The following is a 24,053-nucleotide window of genomic DNA, read 5'->3' on the forward strand; positions in this document are numbered from 1 at the left end:
TTATTAAATTAGTCGTCGCCATATACAATTCCCACAAACATATAAAAATAATATAATGATTACATCAATACAAAATATAGGAACACGTGAGCATAATAAGAGAAGGCCCAATTATGATTCTCGAATGCTTAATCAATAAGGTTGTAGTAATGAAAAATCTAACATGTAAGAAATAATGAAGTTAGTGAAAATTATACGACAACATGTAAACTATCTTTACGAATTTGATTGTGTTGTCCTAATGAGTTAATACGTATTCAGATTAGGCCACTCGGTACGATTGGAACAATTTGAATGTGATTCGGGCAATTTTAGGAATGAATTAATATTGTTGATGGTAGTTATATCATTTTAAGATATCCAAGTGTGGCCAACACATCATAAAATATAGTTAATTAATTAGAAAAAAATATTTAGAGTCAAATTTCTCTTTTTTTTTTATATACTACCGATCATGGCACTATTCTTGTGCGCATATAATAAATATTATATAAATCAACTAAATATATTTTAAAAAGAAAAAAATAATATTATATATTATCTACACAATAAAATAATTGATGTAGTGATACATGAAGTCATTAATTTTTGTAAAAAAGAATTAATTATAATTAATATTTAAAAATTATTGTGACGATATCATTAGTGAGTATTGAAAACCTTTATAAATATATTATATGATTTATTTGAAAACTTAATGATTGAATATACAGAGTGTTGATAAGATGTTTCTATCTCCAAATCCCAACCCAAACACTCTTTTTTTTTTTTTTTCTTTTTCAAAAGCAACGGAGAAATTAAATCTTATCCCTCCATGCCCTGTAATTTAAACATATTAATAATCATATATGCATCTCTACAGCACAAAATAATCAGTCTTTCGAGTGATATTATCACTAATTATAAATAGCTGTAATATATGTATTATATTTAACCAATTATTAATTCTTGTAATATTATTGATAAACATCACTAACACACATCATTGGATTTTCATTGACATTTTTTATCCTATAAATCACACAAATTCTTCGTTTTTGTCTTGTAATTATTGTGGATGCCAAAGTTTCTAACAATTAATTGAATAATTTGTGTAACTCAGAGAGGGTTAATAGGACATCCAATGAATATGTGAATAAGGGGGTGTGTGAACATTTCTTACAAGGACTCTTATATAAGAGACCAAATCCCACTCCCATTTTCTCTAACACACTCTCTCTCTACTATCCTCAATCTCTTCAAAGAAACAAAATTCCATCAAGAAAATGATGAAAATCCTAATCTCTGTGATTCTACTCATCATCATGGTTGTTCAAACCTACGCAGAATCAGCATCAGCATCACAAAACAAGGATCCACCCCTGGTCGTTAGCACATGCAAGAACACCCCACACTACCGCCTCTGCCTGGCCGTCCTCCGGCGCAGCCCCAGAAGCGCCAAGGCCGACGTGTGGGAGCTAGCCCTGATAGCGGTGGGGGCGGTGAAAACGGAGGCGGAACGAGCTATGGACGCCATCAAGAAGGTGAGGAAGGGGGGAGAGGGGAAGGAGGTAGCGGCGGCGCTGAAGCAGTGCGAGGAGGTGTACGATGCGGTGCTGGAGGGAGATGTACAGGAGGCGGAGGAGGGTCTGAAATTAGGAGACCCAAAATTCGCGGAGAATGGGATGGCGGACGCGGTGGTGGAGGCGGATTCTTGCGAGGGTGGTTTTGCAGGGGTGGGGAAGTCGCCGTTGAGTCGGGTGAATAGTGCAGTGCATGATATTGCAGAAGTCGCTAGAGCTATTATCAGAAATTTGCTTTGAGCGACTTTATGAAAAGATAGTTGGGATTATATTTATATTTTAGAAAATGAGTATGAATAAACAGTGTAATAATAACAATTTTGAATGAATCATAATTAGTGTTTCTGATTAATAAGTTGTTAATCCATCATAAATGAATGCATTTCAACTCAATTATAATGATCTTAACGGAGGGACAAAGGAGAGGGGAGGGATGGGTGTCATCATTCTGTTAGTATACGATAGGGAGAAAGGGGGTAGCTGTCTTCACCCTTCAATCTGTTACACACGATGTACCCATCAGCTAATCATAACTAAAGTCCGGCTCGTATATAAGCTCGGCTCCAGCTCGAGCACTATATGTTGTGTTCGTCAGCTCACGAACCGACTCACGAGCTCACTCTCTCTTTTTTTTTAAATTATATATATATATATATATATATATATTATTAAGTGCATATTCAATATTATATTAAGTTTATATTCAAAATTCATCATATATTAGATATATTAATTATTTTAATTTATAATAATAAAATATAATATTTTTATTTATATTATTTAGAAATAAGCTTAAGCAACAATTTAGTAAGTTTTGATACTTTTTTTTTGAATAAATATTTAAAATTTATTATCAATTAGAACTATTAATTAATATCTCATATTTTAGTTTAGATAATATTAATATATGATATTTTATATTATATTATCTAAAAACAAGCTTATTAGACAATTTAGTATATTTTGATATTTTTTTGTAAATAAATATTAATGTAATGCATATAAATTTTATTTATTACATTTTCAATCCTATAAAAATAAAAAAAAATGCATTTATTCACTATATATTAGAATTGTTAGTCCATATCTCATATTTTAGTTTTAGATGATATTAAAATATGGTATTATAGTTTATATTATTCAAAAAGAAGCTTAATCAACAATTTAATACATTTTTATAATTTTTTGTGAATAAATATTTAATATAATGCATATTAATTTTATCATTATAATTTCAATATCCAGTATAACAAATGTATTTATTTTATAAATTCACCATATATTAGAATTGCTAGTCAATATAACATATTTTAGTTTTAGATGATGTTAAAATATGGTACTTTGGTTTATATTATCTAAAACTAAGTTTAATCAATAATTTAGTACGTTTAGATAATTATTAATTTTGTAAATAAATATTTAATATAATGCATATATTTTATCGTTACAATTTCAACGCATTACAACAAAATGCATTTATTCACTATATATAAAAATTATTAGCCCGTATCTTAAAAATGATATTAAAATATGGTATTTAGTTTATATTATTTAAAAGAAAAGCTTAATCAATAATTTAGTACATTTTGATAATTTTTTTGTAAGTAAGTATTTAATATAATGGGGTTATGAGATTTAGGTGAACTGAATTTGTTGACGTTAGTTTAAATACAAAATAGTGAAATGGAACTTTAGTTACTTCTCATTAAATGATTGGACCGAATATTTTTATGACTGTCAATTTTATTTCATCGTATTACTTCTTTTTGGTCTTCTTGTGAATATTTTCTTTCTGTTTAATATTTAAAATTTTTAATAATGTACTTCATATACAATAGTCCGTATTTTTTAAATTCATATATTTCAGAAAAACAGTTAATTAAGCTCAAGCAGCTCGCGAGCTCGACTTGTGTCAATCAAGCTCTAGCTCGCGAGCTGCTCAAGCTCGAGCCTTTATTTCTTAAGCTCGCCGAGCTCGAGAGCTCTCTTACTTGAACTTTTCCTGAACTCGTCAAGCTCAGTTTGTTTGCACCCCTAAACTAAAGTATGCCAACCTCATCGATTAAATAAATCTTCACTTACCCTCTCTCTTAGTTATAATCTTTTAAATTAAATAAAAATACTCTTGATTGTTAATAATATTAAATATTAATTTTGATACCCTTTATAATAAAATATATTAATTAATTTTATTTCAAATTTTATTGATTTAAGAGGTTAATAAATTACTGTTGGATTAATAGATAAATCTATAAGCTTGTGTTTGTACATTATACGGATTATTTATAATTTTAATAACAAAATTATTGCAAGTGACCATCAAGCCTATCATTTTGGTGCCCAAATGTCAAATGAGGTGATTTGAAGGTTGGTAAGATAATTGTTTTTTCAAAATAGTAACTCTATTTAATCCCTTAACCTAATTTTAGGTCCAACATGTTAGACTTGTTAATTGATGGGCAATAACTAGATCCAAACTATTTTAAATAGTTAGTGATCGGACTTATACCTAATATTTTTACATTAGATCCAAACTCAGACATATACCTATTGGAACAATTATTTTAGGGATGGATAGATTACACTAAATTACCTGTGAGTACGAATATCATTATGAGTGAATTTTTAATATTAAAAATGTATTTTTATTCATTAATTTAAAATTATTGAATTTATAAACCTGTTGAAAAAAATATGATTATTTATCCATTCAAATTTGAAATAATTATTTTGTATTTATTTATAAACATCATAGTTTTAGAAAATTTTAAGTCTGATTGATCGATATATTTTATTAGAGAGGAAATTAAAGTTAATATATTACATTGTTAATAGTTAAGGGTAATTTTGGCCATTTTTATTTAATTTAGAGAATTATAACAAAGAGAGGGGTAAGTGAAAGTTTATTTAATTCAGGGGTAATTGATGAGGGTGGTTTACATTAAAAGTGTAAAATATATTTAAATTATTAAATGCTAATGAACGTTAATTATCAATTCATTACAAATATGTACACAACCAATAAATAAATTACAACCAGTTGTCTTAAACTGGATATACATTATCACAAATGCTTCTCGCTATCTCTAAAATTATTAATGCTTACCCGAGTTTAATGGCCATTCAACAAGTAGCACAATCGGTTAGTCTCTATTAGGTATTTATCCATTTTTGTCAATTAATCAAAATGTCTTTGTAGACTATGAACAATAAATTTACTTATATTTTAGATTTTGTTTTAAAATCTTTCTAAGGAGTAAATGGACAATTTTGTTAAACAACTTTTGAATTTTTCTCGTTCATTCAGTATGATATTTTATTTTTTCCTAAAAAGAGAAAAAATACTACAAACGTAATGTTTTTTTTTATCCATTCTGTCCAACAAGGAGCCCAACCTTGTAAAGGCCAAGGAGGCTTCAGGATTCCATGCGACTCAAGAGGGCAACCCAGGCCCGCATTTCTAGGAAAGATCTGTTAGCAAAGAGACCTGAGAAGGCCTAAGAAAGTTAACAGAAAGCCCAGGAAAGGGGTTGGAGTGGCGGCCACCTAGATACTGTGATATTCCCACGCACACATGGTTGGATGCCAGTCGGACAACTTGGAGAGATGATAGACACCTTGCCACAAATAATGCCCAAGGATCTAAAAGGGTTGTTGGACCTATTCTAACTGCATCATGGGGATCCCAGAAGCTTATCCCACGAGTAGATTTATCCGCTTGTAGGATAAGCCCCCAACGATCAATGATTAGGAGATACTCCCTAGTCCCCCAAACAATTAGTGCCTATTTTTTGACAACCATCTTACGAAGTCCCTAGGGGATTGGACCCCTCGGCCGACAAGAGGTAAGGACTGTGAAAGGGGGGCTTACGCCCTCAGTAAAAGGTAATGTTATTTCAGTCAGTCACACACACAAAGCGCTATTATTTGAAGCGTTCTCAGACTGAATTATTATCCTAAATTATGCTTTTACAGTTTTAATTCTTATTTTTACCATTGTTTATTGACTTGACTGTCGGAGTGCTAACGTACTTTATTACAAGTCTTTTTTCCTTGCAAAAGAGGGATTAATGCAATTTTGATCCTCAAATATAGTCACTAATGCAATTTTGGACCTCAAATAATTTAAAGTTGTAATTTTGGTTCTCAAATTTTAACTTTTTTGGAACTTCTTGGTCAATACAAAAAAATGTAGGATTTGTCATGTACAACTTTTAATACGAATTTGTAAGGATGAGTTGTGATGATGTTGTACAGAGCTAATAACAATTTCAATTATTTGTAACGGTCAAAATCATTGAAAAGTCGTTACTAAGTAAATCTATCCCAAAAGTCATTACAAGTAACTGGCCATTACAATTCAAAACGGTTTCTGAAATTAGGTACGGCCAATATTTCTTATAACGCTAGTTGTTCCAAAAAATGTATGAGAAGCAGTTATAATTTTATAAACATGAAAGATCGTTACAAAAATCGATAATGATTTTTGTCCGTTACTAGTTTTATATGGTTCTTGGGAAGGCCAACCAAATTTGTAACGGCCCATGGAAAAAAAATGAGCGGCCGTTACAAGAACTGTATAAAAAATCGTGAGAATATCTCTGTGGAAAGGATGTTACAAAGGCCCTGCGAATATGGACGATTTTTTTTCTCCGCATGTATTACAAAGGCCGTTCCAAATGCGGACATTATAACAACTATATTTTAATGGCTATATTTCAACTGCTATATTTTTTGCTCCAAAAGCCGTTACAAAATAGCTTATATGTGTGTTGCAAGTTGTTTTTATTTTATTTTATTTGTTCTAAAATTGATATAAACCACACACACTCTCAATATCTCTCTGTTTTCGATCATATACACTTGATTAGGTAGAATTATTTAATTTTTTACCAACAACTGCTCATCTCTTGAGTTGGTGACCAGGTAACAAAGACTATAATCATTTTTGTTAATTAAATTGTACTTTAATTATTTTAGTTTTATTTATTTTTTGGTCTTATATGTATTTTTTATCGTGTAGTTTAAGGTAATTCAGTATTTTCATCCTTTAATATTTTAAAATAATATTTTAATTTGGAAAGGCGAAAGTCCATTTGGGGCTTATTGATAGAGGCCTCCACCTTCATCTCCTTCATTTTCTCTCCGCACCCCCCCCCCCCCTCCCCCCCCCCCCCCCCCTCTTTTGGAGGCTTGAGTGTCCTCTATGTTGATATACTTCAAAGCTCTAACCAGGAGGGCATCGAATTTGGAAGCGGCTTCTTAGCTAGGGACTTGAAGAAGTCCCCATCCAAGAGTCTTTTGGAGAAGGCAGTAGCCTTAACCTTCTGGGTGGTTGAGGGCACCTCCAGGGCCGCCGTATTGAATCTTTGCAGGTACTCCTTCAAAGGCACTCAATTATTCTATTGAATGGAGAAGAGACTGAGTTCAGTCTTTCGATGTTTTCTGCTACTAGCGAACTGGTGTAGAAACTAGGATCGAAACTCCTGGAAGCTCCCAATTGCTCCTACGAGCAACTGATTAAATCATTGTTGGGCCGTCCTAGCGAAAGCAGTGATGAAGACACAATATTCGATTCCATTTGTATCGATGCAAGAGTGTCGCATTCTCAAAATGCGAAAGCTGCTCTTTGTGGTTCACGGGTAGTTTGTCCGCCATTACTCCTTTTGTGAAGGGGTGCCCTATTGCTGCTTCGAGGGCGCTCCCATGATTTAGTACTGGACGTCCTGGAGGCCTCTCTGTAGGCACTCCAGACGTGCGGGCCACTGAGGAGGGATATCCTGTTGAGCTTGCGAAGGGGATCCTTAGCCTCCTGCGACTGGTAGTGCAAGGGTAGGGGTACCCTCTCACTTTTCTATTCTAGGACATCCACATCAAATAGAGTCGCCACGCGAGCTGGGGCTTGTCTCTCCTTTTGCTCTTGTATGTCTGTTGCGATCATCTGTTGTATGGTACCTAGGAGTGCTTAGGGTAATTCACCTGAAGAGGTGTTCGATGAGGTACTAAGGTGCAGAGGCTCAGTCAATAGGTTAGCAGGCCTGTGGGGTCCTAGGACCGTCGTCCCACTGGCGAGGGCCAGGGGTACCCCTATCACGACCTGCAGGGCCGGCACTACCAGCTGTCTCCACGGTCTTCTACTTGCTTAGTGCATTGCTAGGTGTTTTCTTGTTACTCGCATCTTTAACTCTGTGTTCCCACAGACAGCGCCACTTGATGCGTACAAAAATACTATGGGTCCAATGGATGGACTATCGTGTAAAGCTTGGGCCATCACGTATGCAGATCCTGAAGGGGGGACCTACAAAATCTACGTTAGCACTTCAACATCCGAGTTAGTATTGAATTCGAGATGATATAAAGTAAAAAAAAAAAAGCAAATTTAATTAAAAATTGAGATATGATGAATAAAGTTGATAAAAAGTGCAAGAATTTGTGACAATATGCTTATAGAGAGAGCTTAAGAGATAATTTTCAGACTAAAATAGTTGTTCCCCGCTTGGAGGGACCAAACTTGTATTTATAGAGAAGTGCCCCCGTTTGTTGGGGATCTGTCCCCCTCCCGAGACTCTTGCAGAGGTTGGTTGGGATGGTTTAATAAGGGATAAATCATCCTTATCCACAGTTGGATGTGCATTAGTAAGAGTCTTCTTCAGTTTGGGAGACCCATCGCTTACAAGGAGTCCTAGCCACTAGGGAGTCCCTCCTTGCTTATATGGTTCGAGGTGGCTACTGACAGCTAGGTCAATTGGGTGCCACATAGGAGAGCGGACTACCACTTGTGTGGGCCTTTTGGGCCGAATATCTTGTTGGGCAGTAACCATGGACCAAGTCAGGGAGTGTTCTGGGCCTTCTCAGAGCTTCTTGGTCACCTGGGTTGTCTGTGCTTGCATGTTCTGGGTTAGGGGCAGGGGCAGGGTTGTCCCAGGCACACACATCAAATACATATTACAAGCTCCACTTATTTTATCCAAATATTTTAATAACTTTTTATTATTTTAAATAAGATTTAAAATATTTGTATAAGCTCAACACATTTTAGAAAAAAATTCCAAGAATTTCTAAAATCGTATAAACCTAAATAAAAATTAAAAAAAAAACTCTGTATATATATACTTGGTTGGGGGTGCGGTGTTCTGACAGTTAGATCAGATGAGAAGCTTCTTAAGTTGGCAGAATTCAGAAGTGGGATGGGATGCAAGGAGGTGGTGGAACTTACCACATCTCTCTCTATTCACGTGAAAATTCAAAAAAGAAAAGAGTTTTCAACCCCACAAACACATGAATAATACAGCAAGCAATCGCTGCAGTACGCTCAAAGCGCAAAACAAATGTCTATTTTCTACCATTCATAATCATCACCAACCCCATTAATTTAAACTCAATAATTGAGCATTAATTACTGGATCTAAGCACATGATTTTCCTCTTTCTTCCCCCAATTTACGCAACAAAATAGCCTATACTATTAATTGAATTTAAAGAGACGAAAATTTAAATTTACCATTTACTATTAATTTCAAAAGTAGGTTTTACAAATCTTGTTTCTTATTAATTTTAATTATTTATATTTGTTTGGTGTAAAAATATGTCTGAAACATCATTAAAATGTATTACAGCTATGACGAAATTCATTTAACTATGGACATAACTATATCTCAGTAACATGCATACATGAAACGTTCAACATGATATTTTGAAATGTCTGACTTCCAACAACGACGGATGTAATCAACTCTAACCACATTCACAAGTATTACCAAAACATAAAAGACAACTTGCGAGTTCACATCACTAACATCCCAAAAGCTCAGATCTGATCACTTAAACACACAAAATACGCATGTGGTCTCAACCACGTAGCAAAGTCTTCAACTAACTCCAAAATGACCAGAACGTTTCATATAATTAACACAAAGTCAATGTGAGAAGCCACATCTATGCTCCATGTCTAGAATTTTACAAGGGAAACCATCACAAAGCGAGCACAACAGCTGCAGAGTCAGCAGCTTGACATTGTTATAGCTAAGACAGCATAAAGTTCTCACGTTTATTTGGAATACCCTTTTAGTATTCATTACTGTACAAATGAGTCTGCATTATATTGAGTTTCCATATCAAAGCGCGATCATCGATCCACAGTGACCAGCAATAAAACGGCTCGAATCAAACTGTGAAGACTTGTCTGTTTGGTGTTATTGTCAACCTTAAAGTCTGTAATTCTTCAGCATTTCTTCAGGGATTAAAGCAGATATTATGACCGGCCATCATTACGACTGTTTACAGGAAAACAGTATCAATTGGTAGCTTTTTCCCCAGCGTCCTTGTAAACCGAACCTGGAATTAGCTCCGTTAGGCTGCAAAAGAAGCAAAAGCTTTATTATGTTAACGGATATGATGTTTACTTATGGAGAAACTACGAAATCAGAAGAACATACCTAGGGGACTCGACACCAGATAATGGCACACTACTGGCGGATATGTTCCATTGCTCGTGAATGATTACAATATTGCCTTCTGTTGCTCCATTTGACTTTGTCGAACCAAGAATGCCAATGCTCGAGCTGTTCCTTGGCAAAATTCCCAAAGGGTGGCAACCTAATGATATACCTTGGTCAAAAAACTGCAGTAGAAGTCGAGCAAGGAATTTGTTGTCTCTCACAGTATCAAGGTATCAGATTGACAAACAGATCCAGATGATCAGACAAACATGCAAGCTTGTATCGAAAGATGAGGCTGGTGATAGTTATTCGAATATGTGGACCTTCAAGAACGTTGTTAATAAACATTTGGGAAATGCAGAGAGAAGGTTTGTTCAAAACTATTACCCCACTTGAAAATTTTCAGCAAAAACACGACTGCTAGGAAAATAATCGTGTCTCCTCATTTAAACTGAAAACTATAATTGATTTTGGATACCTTCAGCCATGAGATAGGAATTCGTATATTTTTCAAAAACTGCCATCAGAACTCAGCATAATAACAGATGAAATCATGGTTAAATCAATGTCCCTCGAGTCTGATTGATGGAGCTGAAAACCAACTTGGTTAAAAAAATGATTATGGCATTTTTCTCGATAACAACCCAAGCTATGGAGCAATCCATAGCTAACATAGATCTCCAAACCAATGAATTGATCGTGTTCTAGTAATTCAAAAGCAAGAAACCAAGTGAATGCATAAATAGCTCGATAGATCCCTTGAGAAAGTAAGAGCTAGAACCCATGGAGCATCAAATCTCGAATCAGTAACTGCAAATTTCATAAAATCCGCAATCAGCAATGGAGCATTACCTTGAAAAATGATCACAATGCAAAATAGAATGGTGAAGAGCATAGCTATCAAGTTGCCACTTGATGATGCCGAAGCCGACGACACCTTTGCCGCTTTCATTCTCTTCAACACCTTCATTCGCTCAATCCGGGCACGCTTGATCCTGGCAAGTTCAGAAATCTCTTTGATCAACTTTTGATCAGCTGCGTCCAGCGACAATCGCCTCGGAGGGCGTGGGGGCTTAGGTGGCTTTTTAGCACTCATCGAGAACCGCTTTTCCTTCTTAGTTTTCTTCCCTGAATCTGGAGAAATTCCACCCAGAATTTTCACATTGCTCGATGGGCTCACTGAATTTTCGCAGTCGGCTAACTCATCTGCGCTCGTAGGCATACCACAGACCGTGAAGGAAGGTAAATTTCCAACCTCAACATCTGAAAACTCAGGATCTCCAGCTTTCTTGGTCCTATCCACACAGCTCTTAATGTCAATGACAATGTCCCTTTCTTTCATCAGAATACGATCAAATTAGCTCCTTTCTTCTCAAGTTCACTGTCAAGAATTCAAATTAACCTCTGAAGATTAACCCAAAACGCAATTTAAATTAGTGGCCCAGAAGTAATTTTTTCAAGAAAACAAAGATTTTCTAACAGAAACCTGTATACATTAGACAAGAATTCAAGCAAAAAAGAGATGATCAGTAATTCTAGAACCACAACTGTTTCGCTCAAACAGTAAATAAATATAGAGTCACGGTAAAATTGGAAGTACAGAACAATCAGAAAATCAGTAAGAGTATATTACACTGGAATTGAAGACAATGAATGGGATTCCTCAAATGATTGATTGTGGGCAAAGAAAGGAACAAAAAACAGAATACAAAATCAATTATTGGTATGGAAAAAGAGAACAAAATATAGTTGTGAACCACGTATATTGGCAGAGGAAACATAAGCAAAATCATGGAGGCCAGCTATATATATAATAAAAAAAACAAAGTGTTTTCTTTTCTTTCCCTTTTGTTTTTTGGGGGGTAGGTTCAGAAAAGGAAGCCATTAGCAAGCAGCATTCGTCAAATGCTTTTATAAATATACATTACTACTATATACAGAAAAAGGAATTACCTTGGGAAAATCAAGAATGCCCAGATCCAACGAAGGCAATATCATCAAATGGCACTGAGAAATATGAAACGAAAACCCAAGTACACAATCAAGATCCAATTTTTCTTCTCTCTCTCTCTCTCTCCAGTCTTTCTTGGCTTCTCTCCCTCTGTTTCACTAGTTACCACTGACGCTATTGAACTATATGACAGAAAAAGATTTAAGTGGGCTCTTCAAGACTCAATTTTCCTCCGCTTCTATCACTATCTTGAGGGTTACCACCACCAACTGCATTCATATATAAAGGGACACCGAAAAATGTTTGAATAGTGTGTGTTGTGTGGGAGAGAGAGTAAAGAGAGAGAGACAAATGGAGATAAGCGCACGAGGATTTGGGCCTGAGGTAACAACCGGGAAAGTGGAGGTTTTATGAAGTTGAGCAATTGTTTATTCGATGGAATTATTGCTACACATTGCATCTATCATTTCTTATTTATCAAATGTAGATTTGAATTTGAAAGTGACAGCCTATGAGCTATGGGAACTCAAACTGAGATTTTGTCCCCTCAACTTTTCATTTTTCTTCCTTTGCCTTCGTTTGCAGATCAGTATCTCCACCGACAGCCTCTCTAACTCCTGTGAGAGATTTTCTTTTTTTTTTTTTTTTCCCTTTTTCTGAGTCATAATTTCTGTACAACTTTTCTTTTGGTATAACATAAATTTTATTAATAGAAAAATAATATGTACAACAAGCACTATAATAGCAAGGTTATAGGCGCCAACCTATCTCCACTCAATATGTCCAAACTCGAGTTATACAAGAAAATTTAGTTGGATAATAATTTAGGGTATATTACAAATAGCTCTTTTAAAATTTATCTTAATTACAAATATCTTCTTATTATTTAAAAAATTACAAATATTATGATAAATACCTCCATACAGTGAGTTGTCAAAGAGGTATTTATTAAGGTATTTATAAAATCAAAAAAACTATTTATAATTTTTTATATAACAAAAAAATATTTATAATTATAATAAATTTTCCAATAATCTATACGAACCCGTTGATTACTTGATATTCAGTATTGGTACGTTCCATCTCTCAATAAAGCCATATGAACACTTTAAAATTAATAATTAGTGAAGCATGTGACAGCGTTCTTACATTCTTAGAACTTAAGACAAAGTGTTGAGACACGATATTTTTGAAGATTTTAAAGTGATCATAGGGGCAAATAGCAATTCATGTTGTGTAGGTGGGAAGATGTTTGGGCCCATTTCTTGCAATTATTTTATACATCTATGAGTCATGTGTAATGGGCCTTTCCTATTCTTCCAATTAATGCTAACAATATGGACTTCTCTCCACCCCAACAACACACACACGCGACAAACAACACTAATTTTGATAGAAGAATTCTTTAGACCACGTAAAAATCATCGTTGCTTTATGTTTATTTTGTGTGTGTTCTTTCTTTTTATTCACAATCTGTCAAACGATTTCCTAGTATATGAAGGCTGTGCCACTTCATGAACTCCGGTTCATTAAGCATATGTGAAATTCCCTTACATATAACTTGCTCAAAGGAGTCTCGCAAGGAAAATATGAAATCATGCGTGCATTTGCAATTTGATCTCATTAACGTTGCACCACAGCGAATATCTGTTTGTTTCCGGAAAAAGGGCAGAAAGCAAATTTTTATTTTTGATAGGAAAATGAGAATAATCCTCTGAGAGCAACCTAGTAACAAATCTTTTCTACCCAACATAAGACGTTCATCTGGTGGAGCGACAAGCTAAACCTCCACGATGGCAGCACCACTCGACGGCTTAGATGCAAAAATGTATAGGTCAACATCGTTTTTCTTGATCACACCTTTGTCGATTCTCGATTTATAGTATTGCTCCTGAAAATATAGCACGACGAAATTGATGTCACAGACATGCTCATGGTCGTCAGGTCAAGAAAGACACAGCAAATGCTAACCTTCAACTTAAGGATAAATTGTGGGACGATACTCTCCTTCACCAGAGCAACGGCACAACCACCCCATCCAGCTCCGGTAAGCCTTGCACCAAGGGCACTATTGTCACGACAAATCTTGACGAGCTCTTCCAATTCAGGGCAGCTGATTATCGGAGGTCATATGAGGGATAAGTAAATAACAAGAATCGGAAACACGACATTGCTATGATAGAACATAACCTTAACAATTGCCATACATAGGAAAACGCAACTTAAACTAGATTGGATTTTCTATTACAACTCCATACTACATCTTGTATTATATTTATCAAATACACGTCACATATATAACATTTTTTCTTAAATAAGTAGATGACGTAATTTTTGTATACACTACATACATTTGTTAAATGTAATGTAAAATGCAATAGGATTTGCAACAAAATTTCAATTCATCAACAAATCACCATACTTCTACAGGATAATTACACCAGCACCTATTGTGATTTAGGCATATAATACTACTGAATATTATACTTGTACTCCCTGGAGTCATGTTTTTAAGTTACAAATACCCTTGAAGACTGAATAGTAGAGTGTATCTGCAAAGTACAATATGACCTTATTGGTGCAAGTATAATTTCTAAAAACTTGAGGGGTTGATTTGTAGTATGCTTAAATTCATAAGGTGTCTTTGTAATAGTTCCTACTTTTACTTCAGAAATGAGGATGGACTTTTACCTGCACTCATACAACACGCTGCAGCTATAGTGGCTATCATTCATGAGGGCACCAAGCTTCTTCAGCATGTCTTCTTCACTGCGATAAGAAATCCACAACTCAACAATTTCAAGAGTTTTAGAAAAAGTCGGGACTTATTTCAAACTTCAATATAAGCACTCAGATTCCAGAAAAAATTAGTGCTTCACGACTATAACTACACAAGCACAGTAAATGGAATTGTAATAACATAACCTGAAACAAAAACAGTTTCTGAATTTTGATGTAAGAAAAGTAGAAGGATAGACTTAGGCAAGCACCAGTTCAATATTCATTAGTATTTTAATTTGTAGAGAACTTGTGTCAACTCACCTTGACTTTGATGACACAGTATCTTTGAAAGCATAGACACGTTTGGCTTCTGAGTAGACATGAGCAGCTCTCTGAAAATCGTTTCAATATAACATTAAATACCTTCTTTAAAAGGTCATCAAAATGTTGTTCGCTTCATCCAAAACAGTACGAGAGCAAATATAATACAAGATCGAAAAACAAGCAATTTCAGAAGTTTCCCAACAGGATCTTACTCAGTAATTATATTTCCATGATGCCTTTATCCCTCTTGGAATTCTAATAAGCTGACAAGAAGGTTGCAGAAATGTCGAGAAGAATCTTATCGTAAAACTAAATAGAAATTGCAAATTCACCTGGTGTAACTTAAAATGCTTGGCAGCTCTCAGCACATCCAAGGAAGAAGGGGAATTGGCAAAGACAGTTGGCAGCTTTTCGTTGATGATTTGCTCGATTTCTTCACTGCTGTAAGGTTCTTCTTTCAAGAATTCCTGTAGATATGTGACCAACCATTAGACCTGATGCTTAGAAAAGTCCCACAGTATCCGCAAGAAAGAAACTAGCAAATTTAAGTTAAGGCTGTTACAACGTAAGGTGCTATGCAATAACGGCCCAGTGGTGTCGACAATGCGCAAGTATTATTAAAATGTAATAAGCAGAAATATATGAATCTTGCAACAATATTGTCTTACAGAACTTTTCAAAGATAGACATGCATACCTTGACAGCAAGACCTGGGTCAGAAGATCCACGTGTGCCAGCAAATGATACACACAGAGCTTCAACATCGGAAAGCGTCTTGACCTCGGTTATCGCCTTTTCAGCTTTTAAACCAAGCTTTATGCCTAATACAATCTGCAAATGGCCTAATAATTATTTAATTGCAGAGATAGGAGGAAAAACGAGGAAAAAGGAAATCATGCAATCTTTCATTTAATATGTTAGAAAAATCAAAGTCAAGACAAATTGTACAAATGCATATAAAATAAATGCAACATATTGGGAAACATAGTGATAGAAAAACGCACAGCAGCTAAACGGCATTCAACAACCCTGTTGTTGTAATTAGTTGCGGCAGTAACTGCCTTCTGAGATTCAGCCAGTGAGTGTGCTATAACAAATGTCCCACCAGCAGGGAGCTGCACCTCAGTAGCGCGAATAGGGTTGAAATCAATTAGTGCTGCGAAGCCAGATCGAGCCATGACTGATATTGCCTGTCGATCAAGCAATAAAATTTCAGGTAAGTAACGGGTAATAGAGAGAACTTCTACTTCATGAGGAAATATTGAGTAATCATCATGGAAGCAATAAAACAGAAACTGGAGTACAAAAATTACCTGGTCCATTCCACCAGATTGAGTTCCGATGTGTCTTTCACACTCACAAGTAAGTTGAGCAAGGTCTTTCTGGAAAATGAAATTTTGAAAAACAAAAACAGAGTTTAAAGATAGAAACAAAAATTACGGATTGATATCTATTCATACTCCTCGGCTAACAGAACCAAAAAGCATAAAAGCCAATGTGTAAAATGTTCATGTAAATGCAATGACTTGGGTTCACTAGTAGCAGAATGATCAAAAAAACTGAGAAATACGGGAACACCTTTGGATAGTTTTCTCCCATTACAGCCATTATAGCAATTGTAGAAGAGCAAACAAATGCAGCAGAGCTCGATAAACCAGATCCTACATAAGAAAAAAGAATACAACTGAAAAATAAGGCAATAGCATTAATCAATACACTCGTCTTCGTTTACTGCTTAGCTTAGATCTAAACATTCATAGACTTGGGTGAAAATACCAGTTGGAACAATCCCATCAACAACCACCTGGAGCCCAACCGTTCTATCTACATTTCTCCCATTTGATTTGGCATACTCATAAAAACCTTTGTACCTGAAACAAAATCAGAGGATTTTATTTTAGGATATCACAAGTTATAATTTGTAAATGATCTTTGTAGTAACATATTCCATCATAAACCTCTCAGAACTGTCCTAACAGAATCGATTAAATCAACCACCTACATACACATATCAAAATCTGCTCAAAAGGAAATTCAAGAAACCAAAAAAGGCATCTTACCCACAAATAAAATAGTGACCCCATTTGTGATTCTTCAAGTCAATTTCCTGAAAAACAAAATGGGCCTCGTTCAACGAGCTATATTGCAACAAGAAAATGAAACATCAATACATCAAGTGACCCCTTGTCCAACTTCTATTTACAATAGAACATAGATATCATTCTCCGATCCCCAATTTGGCACATGCAAGTTTGAAGCTTCAACAGTTTTAACAAAGACATGATTCTACTGATTGGGTTCGACATTATTAAAGGTAATTAAATTCATTAGATTGCCTTAATTACATGCATTACGTTTAAAGAACACATCTTTTCTGCATGACCATGGATACAAATCCAAATTTCATGAAAAGATCTTTCATTTCAACTGATGGAAATTCTGTAGCAGAGTCCAATATCTAGCCATAAACTAGATGGTACAAGAATAAGTTTTACTATACACATTCACAATCACATAATACAACCACCCGCCCAAAACACACACACAGATGCAGAGATATATATAAAGAATTTTACACACATACATATTCACACACACATTCTTGATTACTGTCACCATTCTTCATTTGAGATCATGCACTCATATACCTAATCAACCAAACTAAGTATCACCGTAATACCTGATCAGGATCTGCAGGATAAGTACACATAGTATACTTCTCACTGTTGACATTCGCGATCCGAAGCACCTTCTCCCCCTCCACTTTCCGTATTGCCACAATCGTATCTTGCCTGATCGCCATCGGCAACACTGAGTAACCTTCATAGTCGATGTGCTCTCCAATCAAATTCACCCTCCCTACACAGAATTAAAACAAGAATAAAAACAATCACAATTCAAACAAAAAATCCAGTTTCAAAGTCAACCGACAAGATTACGGATAAAAAAGCAGTTTCTTGTACGCATAGAATACCTGGAGATCGTGCATAGATATCAGGGGGGTGACCAAAGAATTCATTGAACTTGGATTTCAGTTTGCTAAATCGGAGCTCGGCTTCTTCAAGGTGTGACCCGGTTCCATAAACGGGTTCAAGAGACTTGAAAACGGGCACCGGCAGTTCCTCATGCCTCGCCATGGATTCTGCAACTGAATAATTTATCCGGGTCCTTCTGTTTTCAACTTGAATGTGAAACAGAGGAAAGAAGAGAGTGATAGTGTTGTATATATGGAGCAGTAAGAGAGGTTAGAGCTGAGTAAATGTAGGAGTCAGGTGGGGCGGGTTGGTTGGGATGGGCCACACCAAAAAATTTAATCTTTCTTAGTTGGGTTGGAGGAAAAAAGAAAAAGATTCTGGATAGGATGACAAACCATCATCATCAATTCTGGGACATATACATTATTTTCATATGAATTCAACCAAATGCATATATATATATATATATATATTAAATCCTATAAATTATCTACATTAATGTTAAAATTATTCCGTCCTCCGCCGAACTTTAGTGTAGTTATTTGTAATTTTTTTATAATTTGAAAAAATTACATTTTCATACGTTAATGTATATCTGGAGATATATCTACACTCTTATAAGAATAGTTTGGTCAAAAAAAAATTATTTCACCCGTAATAAGTCAATTGGGATAAGATATAAGTTTTATTATACTTTTTTGCTAATATCAGAAAATTTTGTAAATTATAACTAGTTGAAAAATCTATTTATTAGACTGAAACATATGTTAAGAATATCAAATGTAATTTTTCAAACCACGTCAATTTTAAATATAATTATATCAAACCTAAAAAAGAATGATATAGTTACCCTAAAATTTGTGTAACAATATATGATATGATTCACATCAATCAATATTTTTCATATTCCATCTTTACTAACAAAATATAGAGAGACATGAGTTTGAGACAAGCTTGTCTTTTATATTTTTGCAAGAGTAGCACTTCCATATGTCTTTGTACTAATAAAAGTATAAGAATTTCAGCATCACGGACTCCATCAACCTTAAACCTAACAACCTTTTCGAGATAACAGCACTACCAATCTTGATTCAAAAATTATTTATAGTTATTATAATATTTTGGGTTAAATACCCTTTGCATCCTTAATTTATATCTTTTGTCTCATTTACACTCTTAAAGTATGAAAGGTAACAAAAACATCCATCACAAAATAATTTGGCTTCGATAAAACAAAAATGCTCTTCTCACTTACCCCTATATTTTTTTATTCTGATTTTTAAAATATATTTTGTTAAAATATCTCTCTCAAACTATTTTTAGTAATTTAAAATTTTACTCATATTTTATTTTAAAAATAACATTTATAAATTATAATTTTTTATAAATTATGGAACACAAAAAATATTTATAAGCTCAATATATGCTAATATATTTTACAAAGTAAATAAATTATGTTGAAAAATACATGTAAATATGTGTTAATCTATAATGCATATAATATTATAGAAAAATATGTTATATAACTTATAAATTTTTATTCAATTACATGTCCACATAATAAAAATATATCATATCATTACTTAAAAATATAGAATATTATATATTAATTATGTTATAGGTTTGCATAGTTTACAGTATATATATGTTCGATGTAATATTTAAATTTATATTAATAATTTATTTTTAAAAAAAATCAATGTATATAACAATACATGCAAAAATTATATAATTTTTTTATTAATTGTGTACAAAATATAAAAATTATAAATTTATGGAGTTTATATAAATACTATACTCAATATAAAAATTATAAATGGTTGGATAGTGTTTATTTTAAATAAAAAATTTATAATAATTGAGATTATATTTAGAAAAATGATTGTAATAGAGATATTTTAGGGGTGTAAATAATAAAGGTATTTTTGTCATAAAAAATAGTGTATATCATGTGAAACCATTTTATTACGTTTTATAATTCAGGAATGAAAATGCACTTTGTGTATAGTTCAAAAATGGAAAATGTATTTCACCCTAATATTTTCAATCGTCTCTGTAAGCATCAATATCTAACAAAAACTATTATAATAATTATATCCTACTCAATAATACCAACTATTACAATAGCCAACAACTTTTATTATGCAATAGACAACATCCTAAATACCCAACGAGTTTTAAACCTATAATCTCTAAAATCATTGGATTTGAATTTCACCAATTCAACTAAACCTGATTAGCTGTATATCATTCAGATGTGGATAAATCTATCAGTTCCAACCAAACGCTGCACATGACCTCCTACCCATCATCCATAATTTTACCCACCAATACCCTATTCCTACTCATTTTCATTAACGATAATTACACCCTCTTTTTTTTAAAAAAAAAATTAAGTATAATTACATATAAATTTTTTATAATTTTAAAAAATTATATTTATTATTTACGAGGTTTGTATATATCTAACAAACAGAATATTTCTTTAATCAAAATTCATCAAATTCACTGATATTAATAAAATAGTTAAATAAAAATTTATATTTACCCCTAATTAACTTATTACTGATTTATTGTAAGTTAAATATTATTTTTTACCAGAATATCCTTATGCATCTTCACATGCTAATACAGGAGGTATATCTTCACCCTTATAAAGGTAGTTTGGTCATAAAAATATTTGTTTGACCAACAATAAGTCAATTGCTGACAAAAATAGATTTTCATTCAATTTTTTTGCTAATATTAATAATTCAATGAATTTTAAATAATAGAATGACCTAATTGTTAGATAAAAATAAATTTTAAGAACATTAAATGTAATTTTTTGAATCATAAAAAATATACATGTAATTACACCAAAAATTATGAGGGAATGGACTAATTATCCCTTTCAATAATTATGGGCATCTCTAGTTGCACCATCGCATAGTATTATTGGAAAATTTATGGCCCAAGACCGAAAATAGGGAGGCCCAATACACCCACTTGGATGGCAATGGTTTTGGTCAAACCCACGATCCACCGACTCACAACCCGACCTGTCCCAACCCGGATTGGTTACTTATTTTCTACCTAACCCTTATATTCTCTCATATCTCACATCTCTCTATTCCCTCTCTGTGATTCACTTTCCTATTGCAATAATGGTCTTCTTCAAAAAGCAAGCTGATGGTTTATGGAAGGTGATCCCTATCTTCCATCTCCATCTCTTCTCTCGGCCCTATAAATAGGAGACTCATTCTCCTATCTTATAACAGTGAACTATTCCGATAAGATCAGTGCAAATTTTTGTGAAATAGAGAGATTGAAGGTCTCAATGACCGTGTTCTAAGAAGATTTGTGTGATCGAGGGTTATAGCCTTTGTGGCAAGGGTTTTGTGCCAAAATCGTGTGCAATCGTGGGTTTTATCTTAAGGCTGCCGATCTTAGTGATCGTGAGTAAGCCTAAGAAATGAATTTGGCTCTTTGAGCCTTCGTTTGATCAATTATTTTCGCTGCTTTATGTTGATATAATTTCTTATTAATATCTTGTATATTTTTGTATATTATTTCTACAATAATGTTATGAACTCTCCACCGAATACCTATGATGAATTCTTGTACCTTAACCTTACTTGGAGAATAGTGCAAGTGTATAAGAAATGTTGCATTTAAATGAAAGCTGAAGATGTGGGTTAGTTAAACAGTTAAAGAAGAATAAGTGAATAGTTAAGAGGAGTGGGTAGTCCTATTGTGCTGGCCCTAACATCATTACAAACCAATCACTTATATATGTGCTCTATATATCAAATCTTGGTAATTTTTAAGTATACCCTCAGCCCATCAATAAATATTTCTAGAACCCATCTTTCATGAGTTATATTCAATAAATATTTCTAGAACCCATCTTTCATGAGTTATATATATACACTATTATAAAAAATAAAATTATTGATGGCATCAATTTTTTATTGTTTCATTTTATTCTTTTAAATAAAATAATCTATAATAGTAATTTTAATATATTTTTAATTATTTTAAAATTATAATTTTTTTTCCTCTCAACCCACTACTCTATTTTTCTCTCTCATGTTCTCCATATTTTTTGCCCTCACAAACTTTCATAATTTTAATAAATTCTATTATAATTAATTTTTTCTCTCTCACATTCTTCATATTTAATTTTTTTACAAGCTTCCATATTTTTAGTAATCCCTAAATTATAACGTTTCTTTGTTTCTTTTTTTTTTTTCCTCAAATACCTTTTTTTTAATCACTTCACTACGTTTTGTGCCTTTTTATAATTTTATTTCCTTCATCCCACATTATAATTTTTTATATGCTCGTGAGAATTAATGTGTATGTAACAACAACTAATAAATATACTTGGAAAATAATGCCTGAAAATTTGATGACAACTTAGAACAGTTTATTGCACACAAGCAGTCCAAATTAACAAACCTCGGAATACATATATATGCATGCTGGAATAATGACATTGACATTCAACAACATTAACATACAAACAAGAGTTACTTAATAATTATAGCCCTTGATCTATATATGTTGACAACAAATTCATGAGCCCAGTTGATTGACAGCCCTACAGTTTGTACGAACTTCACCGTCCCCTCCATTTGCCTGCTGCAGCCTTCCCATTTTCAGCATTGCCATCTTGAAATCCTCAAAAAATGCCCCCATATCTCCCGCATAACACTCGATAATACCACGTGTCTCCTCGTTCCCGGTGAGCAGCGCCTGGTCGGACCCAAGCAAACCCTCACCAGAGACAAGGTTCACATAGTACTGATTGTCGAACGTCGTCGGGGTTATATGGTCTAGGTCTGCTAATGTTGTGTTGGCATCAGATTGTGAGCATAGTTGCTGCAGTGACTCCAGGTATTCCAGGTTAACATCAGGGCTATTGGCAATACTGCTGCTACTGTTTATACGAGCGCTGAACGTAGAGCATCGAGCTTTCCCCATGGTGTGCGCACCTGCTCATGCAAGGAGATTACAACTAACATTCAATGCTCATATCATCTAAAAAATTAAACAGTTATGGAGGAAAATCATTTAATATTTAATATTTCTAACAACAGATATCATGGAAGTGAACGAGGTTGAATTCTTAATTTACCAGAGAGTGCGACCAAATCTTGGAGTGAAAGGCCGACATTTTGGAATTTAGACACCAATGTGGCTACATCAGAATTCGGTCCAGGTATGTTGTTGTTGGCTGCTGTCTTGCTGGCACTCAAACTATCCCTCCTGCCCATTTCCACTTCCCATCCAGGTCCACCTGACTACAAATTTTTGTGAAAGATTTAGTACTCCAACTTTGATTTTATTACACCAACTGTCATCCTTAATTACTCGCACAATGTCAAGAATATCATACCAGAAACACACACACAAAATAACATACCAAAACGACAGAATCTCTGGCTGCAATGGCAAGAATATCAGCACAAGACACTGTTTGGGGACAAACATATTCAAGATCAGCTTTTATTGCATCAATCACTTCAAATCCCCTTAATGAATTGGTGTTTGGAGCTGCAGTTTTCTCTCCAACGAAATTTGGTGTGTCGTCCAGCAACACCGATGCATCACAACCCTGAAATTGTTGTCTCCCAAAACTTATACAAGTACAAGAAAATAGTGATATATATATATATATGTAAGAAATTAAACCAGAAAAGAACTTGCGTTAACGAAACAATCGTGGAAATGTAAGCGAAGCAAAGAAGCAGCCATCCTAGGATCATCAGAAACCGCCTTTTCTACCCAAGAAAAGATGATCGGTTCTGCCTCAGGGCAGCTGTTTATGTAGAAACCAAAGGTTAATGTAATACTGGCACCATCAATGCATGTTGCTGCCTCGTTTAACGTTGTTGTGTTCTGTTTGCTAGCAAATGTTGCTGAAAATTTGAGCAAGATCAAGCAGACAATAAGTACTAATAAGTGTTGGCCTGCCATTTTCTTGTAATCTAGTCTTGAGTGAAGCATATGTATGTTTCGAAGACGATCATTAGAGTGTGAGAGTATATATAGAAGTGACTGCTTTGTACTTTTTTGCACATTATAGGAAGAGTTTT

At 34.0% G+C, this 24,053-nt stretch overlaps 4 protein-coding genes across 7 annotated transcripts; 1 reads left to right on the top strand and 3 right to left on the bottom strand.

Annotated features, from left to right (window-relative positions):
* On the top strand, window positions 1,160-1,914 carry LOC105156832 (cell wall / vacuolar inhibitor of fructosidase 1). The gene has a single exon (XM_011073064.2). It carries the CDS (start codon window positions 1,266-1,268, stop codon window positions 1,800-1,802), a length of 537 nt encoding a protein of 178 aa, XP_011071366.1. The 5' UTR covers window positions 1,160-1,265; the 3' UTR covers window positions 1,803-1,914.
* LOC105156833 lies at window positions 9,397-12,527 on the bottom strand. 4 transcript variants are annotated; one of them, XM_011073066.2, is made up of 4 exons: window positions 11,953-12,527; window positions 10,852-11,403; window positions 9,997-10,156; window positions 9,397-9,915 (listed from the first exon to the last, which is right to left on the bottom strand). In XM_011073066.2, the coding sequence occupies exons 2-4, from the start codon at window positions 11,339-11,341 to the stop codon at window positions 9,855-9,857; spliced, it is 711 nt and encodes a 236-aa protein (XP_011071368.1). In that variant the 5' UTR covers window positions 11,342-11,403; window positions 11,953-12,527; the 3' UTR covers window positions 9,397-9,854. The 4 variants fall into 4 exon arrangements, with proteins under 4 accessions (XP_011071368.1, XP_011071367.1, XP_011071369.1 ...); XM_011073065.2 differs by having other exon boundaries at window positions 10,852-11,380; window positions 11,953-12,526; XM_011073067.2 differs by lacking the exon at window positions 11,953-12,527 and adding an exon at window positions 11,633-11,786 and having other exon boundaries at window positions 10,852-11,380.
* On the bottom strand, window positions 13,484-18,230 carry LOC105156834 (galactokinase). Its single transcript, XM_011073068.2, has 13 exons — window positions 17,970-18,230; window positions 17,676-17,854; window positions 17,056-17,102; window positions 16,772-16,866; window positions 16,574-16,656; window positions 16,309-16,377; window positions 16,000-16,185; window positions 15,692-15,826; window positions 15,328-15,462; window positions 14,993-15,063; window positions 14,642-14,719; window positions 13,922-14,063; window positions 13,484-13,841 (listed from the first exon to the last, which is right to left on the bottom strand). Exons 1-13 carry the CDS (start codon window positions 18,130-18,132, stop codon window positions 13,731-13,733), a joined length of 1,494 nt encoding a protein of 497 aa, XP_011071370.1. The 5' UTR covers window positions 18,133-18,230; the 3' UTR covers window positions 13,484-13,730.
* On the bottom strand, window positions 22,405-23,983 carry LOC105156835 (peroxidase 40). The gene is made up of 4 exons (XM_011073070.2): window positions 23,665-23,983; window positions 23,381-23,572; window positions 23,093-23,258; window positions 22,405-22,949 (listed from the first exon to the last, which is right to left on the bottom strand). The coding sequence occupies exons 1-4, from the start codon at window positions 23,962-23,964 to the stop codon at window positions 22,531-22,533; spliced, it is 1,077 nt and encodes a 358-aa protein (XP_011071372.1). The 5' UTR covers window positions 23,965-23,983; the 3' UTR covers window positions 22,405-22,530.

The sequence above is a fragment of the Sesamum indicum genome, linkage group LG3, assembly GCF_000512975.1.
Source record: "Sesamum indicum cultivar Zhongzhi No. 13 linkage group LG3, S_indicum_v1.0, whole genome shotgun sequence".
NCBI lineage: Eukaryota > Viridiplantae > Streptophyta > Magnoliopsida > Lamiales > Pedaliaceae > Sesamum > Sesamum indicum.

Bases quoted from the DNA above. Each gene is read 5' to 3' on its own strand.
- LOC105156832 (XM_011073064.2), top strand. From the start codon at position 1,266: ATGATGAAAATCCTAATCTCTGTGATTCTACTCATCATCATGGTTGTT.
- LOC105156833 (XM_011073066.2), bottom strand. From the start codon at position 11,341: ATGAAAGAAAGGGACATTGTCATTGACATTAAGAGCTGTGTGGATAGG. The intron at 10,157-10,851 runs GTAATGCTCCAT...GTATATCATTAG, and splicing joins CATTGTGATCATTTTTCAAG to GTTGCCACCCTTTGGGAATT. The intron at 9,916-9,996 runs GTATGTTCTTCT...CTTCTTTTGCAG, and splicing joins TCTGGTGTCGAGTCCCCTAG to CCTAACGGAGCTAATTCCAG.
- LOC105156834 (XM_011073068.2), bottom strand. From the start codon at position 18,132: ATGGCGAGGCATGAGGAACTGCCGGTGCCCGTTTTCAAGTCTCTTGAA. The intron at 16,378-16,573 runs GTGTTCCCGTAT...TTCATTTTCCAG, and splicing joins TGGGAGAAAACTATCCAAAG to AAAGACCTTGCTCAACTTAC. The intron at 15,827-15,999 runs GTGCGTTTTTCT...GGCCATTTGCAG, and splicing joins TTGAATGCCGTTTAGCTGCT to ATTGTATTAGGCATAAAGCT.
- LOC105156835 (XM_011073070.2), bottom strand. From the start codon at position 23,964: ATGCTTCACTCAAGACTAGATTACAAGAAAATGGCAGGCCAACACTTA. The intron at 23,259-23,380 runs GTATGTTATTTT...AAAAATTTGTAG, and splicing joins CCAGAGATTCTGTCGTTTTG to TCAGGTGGACCTGGATGGGA. The intron at 22,950-23,092 runs GTAAATTAAGAA...TTGCATGAGCAG, and splicing joins AGATTTGGTCGCACTCTCTG to GTGCGCACACCATGGGGAAA.